The sequence below is a fragment of the Calonectris borealis genome, chromosome 24 (genome assembly GCF_964195595.1).
Source record: "Calonectris borealis chromosome 24, bCalBor7.hap1.2, whole genome shotgun sequence".
NCBI classification, from domain to species: Eukaryota; Metazoa; Chordata; class Aves; order Procellariiformes; family Procellariidae; genus Calonectris; species Calonectris borealis.
Genome location: NC_134335.1, coordinates 1,068,709 through 1,086,125, shown reverse-complemented (window position 1 = coordinate 1,086,125; position 17,417 = coordinate 1,068,709). Strand labels below are relative to the sequence as shown.

The following is a 17,417-nucleotide window of genomic DNA, read 5'->3' as shown; positions in this document are numbered from 1 at the left end:
AGGACGAGGACGGGATTCTTTCCTTCTCTTCTTCCTCATTAGCTCTGCGTAAGCTATAGCAGCGTTGGCTGGTGCGCAAGCCAATTTCTCACCTAAGCTGCATTGCTGTCCTGTCCTAGCTGAAGTTTTTTGTGATAAATGCAATCGAGGTTAATGCAAAGTGCTGGTTCTGGCAAATCTCAACTTGGGGCGGGGGGAGCGGGGAAAGGACAAATGAAAACCGAAGAGTGGCTTGGCTATTCTCTGTGACCATTTTCCAGAGCAATAAGAAGCCTTTTATGGAGGGAAGCTGAGTGCCCTGGGCCTGCGGGTGGTTCTCTTTGCGTCATTGCTAATTCACCTGTCTATAAATGTGATTGCACAGGACGGAAGTCATGGAAGATCTGCAGAAGCTCCTGCCTGGCTTCCCCCGTGTCACTCCTCAGGCTCCGTTCCTGCAGGTGACCCCGAATGTGAACTTCATGCACAACGTGCTGCCTAGGCAGAACCTGCAGCCCACGGGTCAGCTGGAGTACAAGGTACTGACCCATGCACGTGCTCCTGCTGCAGGCTGTGCCCCACCGGCACGCGGGTGCGTGTTTGTGCTCGCGCTTGCTCTCTCTGTTTGCCAGTTCCTTGGACCCCTTAAGCTTCAGGATGTACCCTCTTGCTGTCTCTTTAGGTATGATTCTAGTTGGTTCCTTAAAAAGCTGAAGAATGAAAGAACACTGCAATACGAAATTAATTACCGGGCTGGGGAGAAATAGGACTGCGCTGCCTGGCCTCGGAGCTGCAGCTTGCAGCCTGCCTGGCAACTAAAGCAGAGTGCAGGGAAATGGGGAGTTAAACACCACTTTTCCGCTGACACTGCCTCTCTGTGCCCCACTTCGACTCTGAGGTGTTGGTGATTAGTCCCTCACCTCTCCTGAAGCCCAGAAGTCTGTCTTCTCTCGTGCCAATGTCTGGGTTTGTGACCGTAGTGCTCAGGTGCTGGAAGGGTCTGGTACGGGGTTGATAACTGCGCTGTCTGTGCTTCCCAGGAGCAGTCCCTGCTGCAGCCCCCCACCCTGCAGCTGCTGAATGGCATGGGCCCTCTGGGGCGGAGGGCGTCCGATGGCGGAGCTAACATCCAGTTACACGCACAGCAACTGCTGAAACGTCCTCGAGGTCCATCTCCGCTCGTCACTATGACGCCAGTAAGTAGCAAAAGGAAAGAAGAGAACTGGTGGTGTGCTTATAAATATCTTCTCCCGCGGGCAGAGGTGACTGCTTCCAGGTCACAGCAGACAGAGTAGCACTCTGGAAGCATTGCAGGGGGTGAGCCCCCTTGCTTCCAAAGGTTCACCCCCTCCGGAGCGGCAGTGCTCTGTCCCATTGTGGGAGCGTTGCTGTGCTTTCCGGTAGCTAGCAGCTGAGATGGTATTCCTCTTTGGAATTGACAAAGTGTTTGTGAGGTTTTTTTATGGTTGCTTTTCTTCTCCTTTGCTGATCTAATAGAGAAAACTAAAATCTCCGTCGTGGGCGTTAATGTACGTTTTCCTTGAGGCATTTGTATCACGGAATTTTCCTAGTAGCACCAACAGAAGCAGCAACCTTGTACAGGCAGCTCTGTTTGGGGAAGGAATGTCGGAAGGGGTCCTTGGTGCTGCAGAGGAGCTGGCGTATTCTTGTGAAAGGCTGTTTGGGAAGGTCAGGTGTCCGCTGTGCGGATGGGACCACGCTGGCTGCCTTCTGGAACCCATGGCTTCTCTTCTCTCTGCAGGCTGTCCCAGCTGTCACCCCGGTGGACGAGGAGAGCTCCGATGGGGAGCCAGATCAGGAAGCTGTGCAGAGGTAACCCCCAGTCTGTTAACATTTGCCCTTATTACCCTCAAAGAGGCTCACCCTGTGGTGTTCCACAGCTGAATTAAAACACGAGCAACCTCATCACAGGCAGCAGTGTTGATTACAGCAAAGGCTCGACATTTCTCTTGTTCTTGTGGGTGTTGATGACTGTAGGCAATTACTCCTCTGACACTACTAGGTGCTCACAAAGCTGGATTCCCCCTGAAATGGTTAGCTGTTTGAGCATAGGTTCTCCAGAAACTCTGAAACCGCTAAATTCCTTTGCTTAGTGTGCACCAGCATGCAATCCACACTAACCTGCAAAATGAGTGCTAAGTGATTCACCCCTCCCTGCTGAGTGATGGAGGTAGGAAGATCTCATCTGTGGCCTTGGGTGTCAATGCAGCTTTTGTATCAAGACATGCAGTAAACATCCAACTCTGATGCCTTAAAGTGAGCTTGCTGGAAATACGGGTACCTCTAGCTTCTAATTTTAGCAGTAGGCCTTAAAACAGTCTGCTCCAATAAGGAAATGATTATTAGATATCAGGCTGGAAACTTCTGTTCTCTTTATCTGCTCCAAACACGTACTGGGAAGCGGGTAGAATATGCTTGTACTTTCTCAACCCATGAAAACACTAACCATGTCCTTGCTAACATTTTCTTAGTAGCTTTTGCGTAGTTTCTTCTCTGCTAACCAGCTGGTGCACTACATGTGGTGGGTGTGGTTACGGAGTGCTCCTACTTCTTACCTCAAATTTGGAAAGTTTTCTGGAGTCCCCCCCAGTTTGTACAGGCCAGCACCTCGAGTAAGGTAGCGTTTCCTCAGGGGCTGCGCTTGGGAGAAGGATTCAAATTGGGGGTTGGTTGCAGGCAGAGAAACACTGGGGCGGGTGGAGGTCGTGCTCCAGAGCCTTTGCCAGCTCTTCTCCTTTCAGTGCTCCAAAGCGAAGGGGGGATTTGAACGGTGGGTGTGTGCAGTGACAGATTGTGCAGAGTGTGCGCTGAGACTCCTTTTGCCTACCTGAGCTTAGAAGAAAGTCAAGGCTGGTAGATGTGAAGGAACTCGCTTCCAGCCCTACCTGAGCTGACACAGCCCTTCAGCAGAGCACATCTTGTGTTTTCTGTGTAGCCTTATACTCTAGTTCTTCACCACCCTCATCTTTGCTCACTCTGGCAGTATTTTCCAGCTTCACGAGCTGCTGTTCATCCACCGAGCCTCGGTACTGGGAAGGTACGTGCTCATGACCTGCCCCAGCTGCAGGGGAGCACGATGAAAGAAATGAGGCGAAGTCGTAGTATTGAGCAGGTGAAGGGTGTGCACCTCACCTCCGGGCACTGTAGGCTGCGTTCAGCCCCCGTTAAGCTGCCGTACCCTAACTGCGTGCTGTCCTCCCTAGCAGGGCTCAGGAACACAGACTATACGCAGCTGTGCTGCCTAGAAAGCTACTAAAAGCTGTAATTTAGGGCCCATAAAGCCCACTGACAGCACCTCAGGTGGTAGACAGTCTTTCTGACTGTGCAAATCAGATAAATCTGATTCTTGGCAAAAGGGTGCCTGGACATCTTACCTGGGCAGATTTTCACCTCTCCTGTTCTAAAAGCTAAGGTTTCAGCTGAGTCTTTAAGTTAAAGCATTCGCTCAGCTGGAAACATGTTGAAACCCCCATGCAGTTTTTTGTAGGTTGCAAGCCACTGAAATGTTCGGATGCCACTGAAAGGCAAGTCTCCTTGGACCCATAGGTCCCTTTGCTCTTGACAGTGCTGCCCTTAGTCCTGTCATACCACATGTTCTTCTTCCACCAGATGGCCCAGAAAAAGCCCCATCCAGGTTGTGTGTTAACTTGCTCTCCACCCCCTTGTGTTGCAACATGTCAGTAGTCATCAGAGGAGAAGGGTAAATAGCATTAACATCAGGGACAGATGCAAATATTTAGCTTCTCAGAACACAGCTTTGAACACTCTGTATGCAGCCACCAGTGAGCAGTTTTTGCCCTTCTTAATCCGACCTTGAAAACAGAGCGTAGTCTTTTCTCGGTTCCAGGGAACAGTCCCATCTCCTTTGAGCTTGGGGAAACTTTCTTCCACCCGAAACACTGTTATAGCTCATGATTGGATTGTTCCCTGGAGGTCTGAAATAAAATGATCTTAGCAAACCACAACTGTAAAGCTCTTTGCGAAACTTTCTCCGTCTGCATCAAATGATTCTTAAACAGCTAATGGCAGAGACTTTGGCAAGTTACCACAACGCTAAGCACTCTTCATTCTGTTAACTTGCTGTCTTCTGCTTAAGTGGCTTCAGTAGCTAGCAAAGAGAAGCTGGGTTTGGAGAAGGCAACAACTGTATTGCTTGCTGCTCTTCTGTGCTTCCCCAGTTGAAGCTGCAGGGAGCCTTAGCAGGGGAAAAGAGAGAATTCCCCGTTAGTATCCCTGGTGTCGCTGCCCAAGTGGTCTTTGTCACAGTTACCACAGCTGCCTCGTCGCTGCTGGTTGACAAGAGTAGGAATAGTTGAGTTCGTAAGTGGGCATTCATCCCACCTGGCCTTGAGCGGGTAAAGTGCTAGCCCCCCTGCTCGTCACAAGCCGGGGCATCCTGGGTAGGTGCTTGGTTCGTTGTCTCTTCTGGCCCCGTGCCCCCGGCTGCCCCGAGCATCGCTGCAGCCGGTAATTAGCAGTTCAGGGCGGCAGCTGTCGGAGCTGTGTGGCCCTTCGTTACATCCTTGCCAAAGCGGAGGCTCCTAGTTTTGCCCTGCACGCTCCCCCGGTCTTTAGAGGGTTTGCAGAAGAACTGAAGTCTCTTAGCTCCGGTGCAGAGGGTGCTTTAGTTTAAGCCGCTGCCCCCGTGCTCTGGTGTAAGAGGCGAGCCCAGCCTTCGCGCTGGGGGCTGCGGCTCCGGAGGAAGGGACCCTCCCGCTGCTCGGTTTCCCTCGCTGGCTTTGCCCTGCGCATCGCTGGGCGATTTCCGACTCCCCGGAGAGTGGAGCAGGGACTAGATGGCGCACTCGGACCGGGCTGGGCACCAGCCCTGCCTCCGCCGAGCGCCCTTCCTCAGGCAGCCGCAGGCTCTGCCCACCCGTAATCTCTGGTGGGGTGGCCCTCGTGCACCCTTCCCCTGCTGCGACAAGCTGGCCGCTGCTCAGGTTAGGTCCGGGGCGTCCCAGGGTAGGTCTGAAGTGCAAAGGCCGTCCTGCAAGGGCGCAGGCGAGCGGCAGCTCTGCTCTGCGCCCGTTCTCTGGCCAGCTCTTGCTAGGATTATCTGTGACTCGTCTCTTGGCTCCGTGCATGCAGCAGGCTTCCCCGTGGCTCAGTGGGGCCTTGGGAGAGGGAGGCAGACCTGCTGTAGTGGAGTGAATCCCCGTTGAGGGCAGGCAGTCACCTGGGTATTCCCAAAGGGATATACCGGCATTCCCCTTGAGACGAAACGTGGCTTTCCTGCTGGGAGGAGCAAATGGCTACTCTTTCCTTCTGAGGCTGGCCGTAGCACACAAGCAGCTGAGACTACACTTGTCCCCTAAGCGCTGAAGACCCAGTGATGTGACGGGCATGGGCAGCGTGTCCATGGCGTGCTTCTCCCCGGTTGGTTCTGACACCGCAGCAAGCATTCTTCCTTCCCGTTTACTCTGGATTATCTAACGCTCCCTGTTTTTGGAGTACTCCCATCAGTCTCTTATAAAATGTGCTCCTGCTTGTTGCAGATACTTGGCAAATAGGTCAAAAAGGCACACTCTGGCAATGACCAACCCTACAGCTGAAATCCCTCCAGACTTGCAGAGGCAGCTAGGACAGCAGTCCTTCCGACCCCGGGCTTGGGCTCCACACCTGGTACCCGATCAGCACCGGTGAGTAATGGCACCGGCCGTTCGGGCAGCTTTGCGCCAGGAAACCTGCTCAGATGTCGTCCGGAATGGAGCACTGAGGACATCCCGCTTGGCAGGGAGGGGTGAGGAGGAGGAACAAGTACAAAGAGCAGACCCACAGAGCCGAGGGCGTTTGACCGCGCTGGGGACGCTGGAGTCCTGCGCGGGCTCCGTGCCTGCAGATACAAGCAACGCAGGGGCAGGAATCGGCTGGCTCTTCCCCTCCAGTCCCGTTTTTGTGGCTGGAGGTGGTTTGCCAGAATGGCTGCCGTCACATAAGGGTTGGGAATAAGCTATTCATTTTAGAAGAAAGCTTTTCTCTGTTGTAATGGTAGGTGTCAAGCTAGCAGTAGGTGGCAGATTTTCTACAGAACTTTTTTGGAGGCAGATGCAGGCTAAAGACTGCACCGAGAGTCATCTACGCCAGAGCTTAAGAACCTCACTGTTCTGCACCAGAGTTGTGTGTTTTGACTGCAAAGTCTCTTTGCAAAGCTCCTCAAGAGTCATTTTATTTCTGATGTGAAGCCCTGATGGGAGTGATGTGGGGAAAGGAAGCTGGGGTGGGAAGAAAAAATCACAATGTCTGGGAAAGAGGGGAACTCTGCAGATTGGGTCTAAACACACTCAAAACGTGTGGGTGGGGCGCTCCTGATGGAGAGAGGTGTTAATTTGACACGCAGAGTCCTTGCCGCAGCAGCAAACCGGAGATGCTAATGCCGCAGGGGGAGCTTAAGAACCGGCGCTCTGAACCTCTCAGTGCTGAGAGCGCAAACCAGCTGCAAACTGCAGAGTTTGCTGCCTGTTGGTCTCGACCGTTGAGAAAGCAGTCGCCTACCAGGCTAGGTTGGTGCTCGGGTTCCATCTTTCAGCCAGCTCACCCCGGCAAGCTTGACAAAGCGCTTTTTATTGTAGCCAGATACCTGCTGAGCTGAGCACTGATGTAATCAGCAGAGACAGGTGAACTCTGAGCAGACTGAGGCAGTGCTAGTGCCACGCTGGAACTCCGGAAAACCAAGATAAGCACCTCTATACCCTGAAGTTACTCCCTCGCAGAGGTGCTTGGGGGATGGGAAGAGCAGGAGGGGAACGATTTCTAGGGTCACAGCTTGATAGGAAGAGGAGTGCAGCTTGCAAAACAACCAGAATGTGCTGTGTCCTGCTTTAAGGATTGCTTCAAATCGTAAAGGTAAGCTGGGTCCCTCAGGCACTGCAGGAATTGATTTTTTACAAGACTGTTAAAACACACTTACCCTGTAAATACGTTGGTGTCACCTCTGGCTCTTGGCTTTGGAGTCCTGAGGCTGTTGCATCATGAACAGGGTGGTATCTGCTCATTCCACCCTCGGTGTCGTAACGCGCTGTGAGCCTGCCTCGTGTTTTACCTGCGAAATCATGGAAAGTTCATCTGACCGTGGCCTAAACAGATTGCCCCATGTTGTGTCCCAGACACATACGGCACAGAAACCGCTCGCCGTCTTGTGCTATCACATAAATAGACCTCAGCTATTGAATAGCAGATGGGTTTTATTTTAGCACTTAACATATTTTAAGCCATCTTCTTACGTAGCACCCGGTTTTGGTCACGATAACTTAGTATCTGAAAGCAGAATTGAAGTACAACAATTGTACGAGGCAGTGCAATTGTTCTGCCTTGGCTACGTGGGTTTGGGAGCCTCAGTGTAGTTTTATCTGTAGTTTCTGCTTTCCATCAATACAACAGGAGATCAAATGAATCAGGATAATGGATGGGATGGTATCAAAGGGCAGGGGCACAGCTCTGTCCTTGGAAGACAGTTGTGTGTCATCTGTAGAAACTGAAGTACTTCCTGCTAAGTTCAGACCAGCTGAACCCAGCGTGCTGGAAATGGTCCAGCATCAGTCACCTTCTGATAAGGGGGAGCCTCTCCAGGAGAAATAATTTCACTTCTTGGAAAAGGCCTCGGTAAAGAGCCATATTCAGACTAGCCACGGCAGTGACGCGCCTGCAGTAACGCAGTTCAGGACCACACGAGTGTGCAGCCAGATGGGCTCCTGTTGGCTTTAGCGCCAGGATGTCAGAGGTGCTGTAAAGACCACATCTCCATGACCTTCTCACAGACAAGGGCTGCAGCTGGAACCTGTACCATTAAGTATTGTTTGCTGGGTTTTATAGATTGCATTTGCACAGAAACCATCAGGGCAGGCAGAGAAACCTGATTCTGTTCGTTATGAGGCACATTGTGACGCGTGTACGGACAGTTAGCCTCGCTAATGGTAATACAGGTTGCACCTAATAGCAGGACAGGAGCTTAGCGCTTGACTTTGATAATGGGGAGCCCCAACTTTGGAAGAAGACAGCTCCTGAAAAAAAAATCTGGCTCCCTCTGATGGTGAAGAAGAAACCTTATTGTGAAGGGAAAGTGCTTGTAGTTCCCTGGGCACAGTTGTCTCGATACTGGCTATGTCTGCTTTTCCAACGTACCCATTCTGATTGCCCAGTGCCAAGCATCCAGGCAACTGGGAGACTGGATGTGAAGTGACAGCTTGGTTAATGCATTAGCAAGATTCCCCCTACTGTGCAGGGTTACGTTCCTGCCCTCTTTTTTTAATTCAGTGCAGCTCTAAGCATGGATGCCGGCCTCCCTTCCCCCTCAGAGGCTGCGGAACACGTCGGGCTCCTTTCTCCATGTGCCCCTCCTGTTTTCCGCAGGCATCAGATGTAGTCAGGGGCCCTGGGGAGCTGGAAGGCTCAGGAAGTGGCTACCGAAGAGGTGAATTTACATTTTTAGGATGCTGAATGGTTTCTGTAAACCTTTTCCATCTGAGGGATAGATGCATCTGATTGGATGGACAATGAGTTGCTGCCCATCTGGAATCTGGTTTGTGGCGGAGTCGTCTCCAACCTTAAAACACATTTATCTGCCCAGGCACCGAGGATACTTGGTAATCCTGTTCACGGTGATGGTGGCACTTTATTTTTTGATCTAAACCGTGATTTATTCTGGGTGAGTGGGCAGGTAGAGCTTGGCATGGCTGATGTAAATTAAATGTCTCTGTACCGGAGTTTGTTTTTTAGCTGGTGTCACTAACCCACTTCCCCATGTGTTCAGTTCTATCTACAAGGACTCAAATACTCTGCACCTCCCCACCGAACGCTTCTCCCCGGTTCGGCGCTTCTCTGATGGTGCTGCCAGCATCCAGGCTTTCAAAGCCCACCTGGAGAAGATGGGCAATAACAGTAGCATCAAACAGCTTCAGCAGGTAAAAGAGAGGGGTGGGGGGGCTCGAAAGAGCCTCTGCAAGGGCTTTTTATTGTCTCAGCCTTGCTGCTTCAGGAAGCAAAAGGTGAAATCCTTACTGCTAATGGCTGTGGACACGCAGTGGCTTTCCAGCCAAGGAGCTGTTCCCCTCTGTATATCCACAGCAACCCTGCTGAGTGTCCTCTAAATGTACGTGCTGTTCACCTGCGAGCTGGGAACACTGGGGGCTTCCACCCTCCTCCTGCTGGGGAGCGACCCACGTGCTGTGCCCACCTGCGGGCTGTTCTGCCTGCCCTCGCGGGTCCCACCAGCACTGTCAGACTGCGGCTGCTGCTCTCCCACATTGCCTGTGGCAGCAAAGTTTTGGGGCTGTTCCAGGGTGTCCCGGGAAAAGGGCAGTTCCTACCACCAGAGGTTGGAGCGTATTGTACGCTATTCCCTACGCAGCCAGCGCACGTCTTACCAATGGCTTGAGTGGGATTTGGCCCCAGGACAGGACTTCCACCTTGCAACTCGGTAGAAATACGAGATGCTCTTTTCACCTTGAAGTTATTACTAGAGCTTTGTGCTTGCATTTTTAAGGGAACGCAATGGTACCAGCTTGGTGTCATGTGCATCCGTTTCTTTTCTGTTGTCTAAGGCTTGAGCTAGCCGTGTTACTACACACCTGATTCCATCAAATTAAATGGATTAGGCTTTCTTTACGGGCTTTTTCAGACAGGTAGGCTGCAGGCAGTGCCTTTTTGCACAGCAAGTGTGCACAAAAAGGTCGCTTAGAGGGTGTGTTGGATTCGTTACAGGAGTGCGAGCAGCTTCAGAAGATGTATGGCGGGCACATGGACGAGAGGACGCTGGAGAAGACACAGCAGCAGCACATGTTGTACCAGCAGGAGCAGCACCATCAGATTCTTCATCAGCAGATTCAGGTACTGGAGCCTGAGCCAGACCTTCTGAAGTCTTAGCTGTGTTTTCCTGCATTGCTGCAGAAACAACTACTCAGCGGTTCCCGGTGGGATTGAGGAGGGTAGATGGCTCGGCTTGCTGTAATGAGAAGCAAGCCTGAAAGACTTCAGCAGCGGTGTTTGCGCAGCTGCTGCGACAGCCAGAGCTGCATTCAGGGATTGAGTATTCGGTGAATCTGGATATGTTCCACTTCACCAATCAGTGTTTTCTAAATTTACTAGTTGAGACTGCAGTTATTGATTGCAAACACTTCTTGTCTTCTTCTGGTGCCTGGTTCAGGACTGTATCCGGCCACCCCAGCCATCTCCACCCTTGCAAGCTCCATGTGAAAACCAGCCAGCTCTGCTCACTCACCAGCTTCAGAGGTAAAGAAATTGCTTCAGTAAAGCTCTGGGGAATGGGTTTTACTCTTACTCGAGCCCAGGGATGAGCTAATGCCCTTGGAGTCCGGCGCCGAGTTGGAAGTGTATAAAGTTAGAATGGCATCGCCGGTTCCCAGGTGAACGTGCCTGGTCCTTTTAGCTGGATTCTGTCTGAAGGACTCTTAGAAGCAGAGAAACAGGATTCAAAGGCACAAATCTGCTTTGAACAGATGATGGACAGCTCTGCCTTTTGACCGGCTTGAAAATGCGTTACCTTCAGTAGCTGGTTTCTCTCGTGCTTTCTACTCAGGGCTGCTGCTGGGTGTCTCACACCTTTTTAGGCTTTTGGTTAGGTAACGGTCCGTGGCTTCCGCACCCTGACTTTAGATGGGGCAGGCTGAACTATGGAAAGGAGAAAGGAAGGTTTCTCACCGGCCACAGTGAGTCAGGAGGCGAGCCTGCGGTGTCCTTGTCCCCGGGTTTCTGTGGTAGCCACCGGGTTGTGCTCAGTACCTGTGTGACTTGGGCAGGTCAGGTGGCTCTCAGAAGAGAAGCCAAGCTGTAAAGAGCTTGGGATCCCAAACGAGGGCTTTTTGGTGTTTATTCGAAAGAAGAGAGACGCAGCATTTGGCGTCAGCTCTCGCAGTTGAGAAGGCATCTTGATGAGGAGCAGGCATGATGAAAAGGTGCTTGTTTCCCTGCGTAGGTTACGGATTCAGCCATCCAGCCCGCCCCCGAACCACCCTAATAACCATCTCTTCAGGCAACCAAACAGCAGCCCACCTCCCGTGAGCAGCAGCGTGCTCCAGCCCCACGGTAAGCGCTGGCAGTTCGCTGAGCCATCTGCGCTCCTCTGGGCGGGCCACTTGGCAGAACCCCATGGTCCTACCAAACCACCGGGGAAAACAGTGTGCGGGGGTGCCGGGGGCTTCGGTTCCCCCCTGCGGCCTGGTCCTCGTGCGGTTTGCTGGTGATGTAAAAGATTCTCCATCTGGCAGCAAGGGCTGGTGTCATCGAGAGCTTGCGAGGAGCTGCCAGCTGGAATGTGCTGTTGGGTTTCTTGTCATAAGATCCTTACTTATCGCTCCCGGGGGTGGGGAGGAAGGGCTGATATTCTCGGGTTTATGCAAATCGCTGTCAACTCCGCTTTGTTTCTCTTTCTGTGCAAGGGGCTCTAGCTGTGACCTTTGCACGCTGGCGCAGCGTGACGGAGCGGTCGGGAGTAGCGCTCCTCACCGCCCCAGACACGTACTGGGACTCCCAGCGTGGCCCAGAGGAGCAGCAGCTCCCGCGCGGGGCAGAGCTCGCTCCCGAGCCTTGCCGCAGGCTGGCGCGGGCGCTGAGGGTCTTTGTTCCTCCTAGGTGCCGCCTCCCAGTCCCAGTTCCAAGGGATGCCGTCCCACAACACAATCTTCCCGCAGTCCGGTAACTGTTCCCCTCCCCCAGCCATGGGGCTGACGTGCCTGGGCCTGCAGCAGCAGCCGCAGCCTCAGCAGGTCACGATCCAAGTGCAGGAGCCCGGCGACATGGTCAGCAACAACCTCCTGCAAGGGGCCTCTGTGGCCGGGCAGGGCATGTCCTCCCACGCGCGGGGCATGCCCATCAGCCCCGGCGCCAACCAGATCCAGATGCAGCACCGCGCTAACCTGATGGCCTCCCTCACCTACGGCCACAGGCAGCTGTCCAAGCAGCTCAGCGCCGACAGCGCCGAGTCGCACAGGTAAGGCCGCCGGCCGCCTCTGCGCCGCTTCCCCGAGCTTGGGAGCAGGGAGGAAGAAGTGGGGGCAGGCGTCAGAGGCCGAGACGTGGTTTCCTCGCCAGGCGGGGGCTGCGCTGCACTGGTTTCGGGGAGCGAGCTGTCCCCCTGCCCCTGGGCGGCGGTTCCTGAGCCGGGTCGGGGCTCTGGGAGCCTGCGGGGCTGCTGTCTCACGTGGCTCAGGGAGCACCCCCCGCCCAGAAGCAGCTCTGTCTGCCTCCTGACCGGAGAAGGCAGCCCGGCACGCCTCGCCGAGCCGGAGCTGCTGCAGTGCGGTCACTTGTTCTTTTCTGTTCTTTGCAGTCTGAACGTGAACAGGTATCCCCCCGCCAACTACGACCAGGTGCACTTACACCCCCACCTGTTCCCAGAGCAGCCTCGCGTTTCCCCCAGCAACTACAGCCCCTCGGGAGGAGTTGGGTTTCCTCCAGCTCAGCAAGCTCTGAAAGTCCCGCAGCTTGACCAGTATCCCAGTTTCCCGCAAAACGCACATCAGCAGCAGCAGCACTACACCGCATCGGCACTACAGCAAGCACTGTTGTCCCCAACGCCTCCCGACTACAGCCGACACCAGCAGGTACCGCACATCCTCCAGGGACTGCTTTCCCCCCGGCACTCGCTCACGGGGCACACGGACATGCGGCTGCCCCAGGCAGAATTTGCACAGCTCATCAAACGGCGGCAGCAGCAGCAGCAGCAGCAAGAATTTCAAGAGTTGTTCAGGCATATGAGTCAAGGGGATGCTGGGAATATGGGCACCAGCGTGGGACAGAACCTCTCGGAGCGCCAGTCGTTGTCTTTGCCTTATCAGAGTGCTGACACGTACCACCCGCAGAGCAGCCCCCAGCATCTCTTAAAAATCAGGGCGCAAGAATGTATCCAGCAGGTTCCTGCGTCAGTGCCGCCGCACGGATACGTACACCAGCCAGCCCTGTTCCATTCGGAGAGCATGGAGGAGGACTGCGCGTGCGAGGGTGCCAGGGACAGCTTTCCAGACAGTAAGAGTTCAAACACATTGACCAAAGGTTGCCACGAGACCCCTCTGCTTGTAAACGCAGGAGGGCACGGGGACCCAGAATCTTTGCTAGGAACTGCTAATCACGCGCAGGAGTTGGGGACGCATCAATACAGACATCAGCCCGCGGCTGGATTCAGTAGGAATAAGGTGCCCAGCAGAGGTAAGGCTTCCTGCTGCTCGCGTAGGCGGAACGCTCTTCCGCGCTGGCTGCCTGCCGCTTGCCTTCCGGCCGGAGGACACCGGCTCTGCCCAGCGCGGCAGGGGTTTCGTGACCTGTTTTGCATAGCACGGAATTACCTAGATTCTTTCTGGCTTTTGTGGCCTTAAGTAAATTGCAGGCGTAGGCTCTCCAATAAACAGTGTTAAATAAGAAGGGAACCCGACCGGCTGATTCTCTTTGGCATTTGACCCACTTCTGCAGGCAGGTAAAGACCAGGTCCCCGAATACGGCCATCTTTTCAGGGATGCTGTGTGCTGTTGACGTATTTATTCTTGTTGGTGATGTCCCCCATCCTGTGTAACCGACGGGCTAGAAGCAGTGAAGTTACGAGCGTACCCCCAGCTGCGGCGGTGCGTTCCTTCTCTTCAGAGCAGACCCTGGAGTCCTGGCGTTGCTAAAGCTTCCACAAACGTGCACAGTGAGGGTGGCGGTAGACGTCTCGCGGCTAAGGCCGCCTTGCAGCAGCTCCTCTGGCGCTTTGGGAAGCAGCAGCGAGGCTCCAGCCCTGCTTGAACTGGAAGGGGTTGATGCTGAAGAAAGTGAGTTTAAACTTGCCGTTAGCGTCTGAAGACCTTTTCTGCTAGTTGGAAGCAGTTGCGCCTTTGCTCCTTGGTGGCTGCGTTGGCAGCGGTGCACCGTAAGAGAAATTCCTGCCTGAGCTGCAGTTACAGGCCTTCTCTGCGTGAAAAACACCATCCCGGCCCCTTGCTAAGGGGGCCTAGGAGAAGAGAGGCTTTCCAGGCTGAGCTGGGTGGATCAGTATTCACTGCAGGACTGAGTTGTGCTGGTCTGAAGCCATCAGCTTGCCCTTGGCGCAGGGGACCTTACTGCAGAGGAGCGGTGTCCAGGGCACGGGAGGCTCGGCTTTGTTTGGGGACACAGCATGGCTTTGTTGGGAAAGTACTGGGTTGGAACAGGCTGGCTCGGAGGGCAGAGCGGGCATGCCAAGCCCTGGCCCCCCAGAGCGCAGGCAGGGGGTAGGACAAGGCACGGCGTTTCTGAAGTCGTCTTAAATTTTGGATTACCGATGCGTTTGCTCTCGGACCTCAGTTTCCCTGCGGTGCTTGAAGCACGGAAGGGGAGAATCGCCCCAGGTTAAGCGGAGGTTGGAAGCTCTGGAGGTGCGCTTTGTACCGAATCATGAGTTTGCATCTTAATACCGTAGACCGTTAGATGAACAGCAAGGTTTAATGAAGTCAGAAGCTAAACTTCTGCCCCCGTACTGATGGTGCTAGAACCGGTTACACAAGGGAAGAGGACTTTAGACGACAAGACTTTGTAAATGAGTAAAAGCAAGTAAATGTTTACAAATAGTATTGTGTAAGCCTTTCTGACAGGGCTGTTTGGAGGGCTCACGTAGTAAACTATGTCCTGAGATGCAACCGCTCGCACTGCTTTCCTCCTGGCTGCAATAACCCACTTGGAATCAGGCCTGCGCTGCTTTGGTTCCAGGCAGAGTTGACATCTAAGCTGCCTAGGTACCCTCACCTACACTAAATCCTACAAATCGTGCCGCTGGCTGGCGTGTAGCACAGCTCCAGCGTCCCCGAGCCTGCCGTGCACCGGCGCCGAGGGGCGACCGGGGAGACTTGCCCCGGCCAAGCGTGGCTCCTCTCCCCGAGCGCTGGTGCTGGCGGCTGGCCTTTCTCAGCCGCGACCCTGGGCTTTCCCATTGTTTTCCCTACGCTGCGGTAGGGCGGCCGGCGCTTCTCTTGAGACGGGGTTCTCTTCTGCCCCAGCTCACCGAGTGTGTTTTCCCTAGAGCGGGGTGTAACTTTGCAGTGGCTGGGGAGTATTCGTGCCTTCCAAGGGAGCGCGTTGACCCTGAGCAAAAAGCTCTGGCTTGTCTGTTGAGCATCTGCTGGTGATGGCAGCCGGAGACTGTGAGAGTGTCGACCAAATCTGTGTTTAGGATGTGACTAAACTGCCTTTGAACAGCTCTGCTCCAGTTTTGCTCCAACCTAGCCTTCACGGGGCTGGGAATGCTGCCCATGGGAAACCTGCCTCGCCTCGGCACTGAAGGAGCTGAGCTGGCGGCGGTGGCCCTGCCCGCGGTGCCAGTGTCACATGCCGCGCCGACACAAAGGCTGCCCGGCGCGGGAGCCCCGTCCCCTCTGGCTGTGGGGATGAAAGGCTCTCCTGCTGCTGGAGCAGGGCTGGAGCGAGGAAAGGAGCGTGAATTCAGGCCGTCCTGCCCCTGCGGCCTGGGCTGCATCCCCGGAGGGGCTGTGCTGTGCTGCGACGGGAAGCGTGGGGTTGTCTTTTGGGCCAGGGCTGTTCCAGGCGGCGGGGGACTCGTCCCGCTGTGCCTCGTCACCTGCAGCGCAGGGGCTGGTGCCGGGGGCTCGCTGCTGGGCCTGGCTGTGGGAGCACTTCTGCACCGGGGCTGTTTGCGGAGCTGGAGAAGCAGGCTGCCGGCCCCAACAACTGTTCCCACAGTTGGAGCGGCGTCCCGAGCAGTGTGTGGGTGGCACTGCTCCGCCAACATCTGTTACCTCATGTTTTCCTTCTCGCTTTTCCGGGAAAGCTGACTTAACCGCACGTAACCCCACGGTTGTGCAAAGGAAGGGGGAGGCCGGCTGCACCTCCGGCTGCCCCGGGACGGGGTGCCTGCAGGACTGCCGCGTCTCTGAGGGAGGAAGGGCGCTGGGAGCGGCGTGCTGGCCGTGCTCCGTGCCCGGGAGCGGCGTGGAGAGCTCAGGTGGCAGACTGCGCCTGGGATGGGGTCCCGTTCGGATCCGGGTAACTTTACGGACAGGTCTCTTTGGGGAGCATCTTTCCGGCATCTCGCGGTTGCAGTCCCAGCCAGGAGGCGTGGTGTCCCGGCACGGCAGGAGATTGCTTCCCGCTGGCCAAAGCCCCGTGAAAGCCAATAGCTCTGGCCGGGGGATCTACCTGCAGCTGTGTCATTTCAGGGCAGCTCCCTAGCGCTCGCGGCCACGTCCGCATGTTTGCGCTCCGCAGGGCTACTTGCTGAGAGCGAGCTGTTTACATGCATCGGACCCAATGATAGGCTTCTCCGTACCTCAGGACTTTATTCAAAACATCATGTACTTGATGAGGAGAGGTTTTGCTTGATAGGAATGTAGCCTTTACCCTCGGTCACAAGAGCTTGCAGTGCAGATGGACTTTGCCAGGCAGAACACTCATGTACTCCTACAGCCAGATTGTAGGAGGACAGGGAGAAGTCATCTGATAAAAGCGAACGTCCCGGCCAACTCTTCCAGCAAGATTATGTTGCTTACAATTGCCAAGGGGCCCTGCTAGAACATCCCGTGTTGGAGGCTGGGGAGACGCTTCTCCCCTGGCTCTTGTGTAACGACGTGGGCGATGTGGGGAGAAGGGAGGAGGGTGAGTTTGGGCTCGAGGGGAAGGCGGCAGTGCCAGGAGGCACTCGGAAAGGGTCCGGTTCCTGTGCTGCGGTGCTCCTGCCCCTGCCCCTCCAATTTTAGGCTGCTTTTGTAGACCTGATTGGAGGCAGCTAGCACTGAGATCTTTTGGGATCTTTGGGATCTCAATGCTGGAGGGAGAAGCCTGCCCGAGTGCCATCTGGGGGGGCCCTGGTGCTGCATCGCTTCAACAAGAGCAGCCGGGGGTCCCTTTCCACCCGGCCAGCAGCACGCTGGTCCGCCAGCAATGAGTGTTTGTTCACGCCGTCACATCTCAGACCCACGGTCTTGCGGTGGCGCGCGTCGCCGGCAGCTGCAGGTTCCTTGTGCTAACCTGTCGTTTCTCTGTCTTGTCTGGTTTTCAAGAGTCCATCGTAGGGAACTGTATGGACAGGAGTTCCCCCGGCCAAGCGATGCAGGTGCCTGACCACAACGGACTGGGCTACCCTGTGCGACCCGCCTCCAGTGAGCACCCGCGGCCCAGGACCCTGCAGAGGCATCACACCATTCAGAACAGTGATGACGCCTACGTAGGTTTGAAGAAGCAGCCTGTGCCCAGCAGGGCTTGAGGCCCTGCAGAGCGTCCTTGGCGGGTGTGGGTTATGTACGCGGTGTCATATGGGAAAGGCAGCGCCCTGCTCTGCGGGGCTGCTGGGAACGAAAAGCCGTGGGGATGCTTCAGTTAGTACGTCCTGTTTGCTTAATGCTGAAAACATTTCAGCAGAGACCAATATGGAAGTGCTCCTCCTTCACGGTTTGCCCCGGGGCTGGCTGCTCTAGCCGTGGCATCTCTTCTTTTTCCCCCAGGGT

General features: G+C 55.0%; 1 protein-coding gene across 9 annotated transcripts in view; it reads left to right on the top strand.

Moving 5' to 3' along the window:
- SIK3 (SIK family kinase 3) overlaps nt 1-17,417 on the top strand; it is a 170,689-nt gene that overhangs the window by 149,842 nt on the left and 3,430 nt on the right. For 6 of the 9 annotated variants that reach the window (XM_075172845.1, XM_075172843.1, XM_075172840.1 and 3 more), the window contains 11 exons: nt 365-518; nt 1,020-1,175; nt 1,742-1,812; nt 5,499-5,642; nt 8,750-8,900; nt 9,700-9,825; nt 10,142-10,227; nt 10,931-11,040; nt 11,587-11,944; nt 12,284-13,158; nt 16,974-17,137. In XM_075172845.1, coding sequence (XP_075028946.1) covers nt 365-518; nt 1,020-1,175; nt 1,742-1,812; nt 5,499-5,642; nt 8,750-8,900; nt 9,700-9,825; nt 10,142-10,227; nt 10,931-11,040; nt 11,587-11,944; nt 12,284-13,158; nt 16,974-17,137 — 2,395 coding nt within the window. The remainder of the gene's footprint in view (nt 1-364; nt 519-1,019; nt 1,176-1,741; nt 1,813-5,498; nt 5,643-8,749; nt 8,901-9,699; nt 9,826-10,141; nt 10,228-10,930; nt 11,041-11,586; nt 11,945-12,283; nt 13,159-16,973; nt 17,138-17,417) is intronic. The other 3 variants (XM_075172842.1, XM_075172841.1, XR_012677138.1) reach the window with 2 other exon arrangements.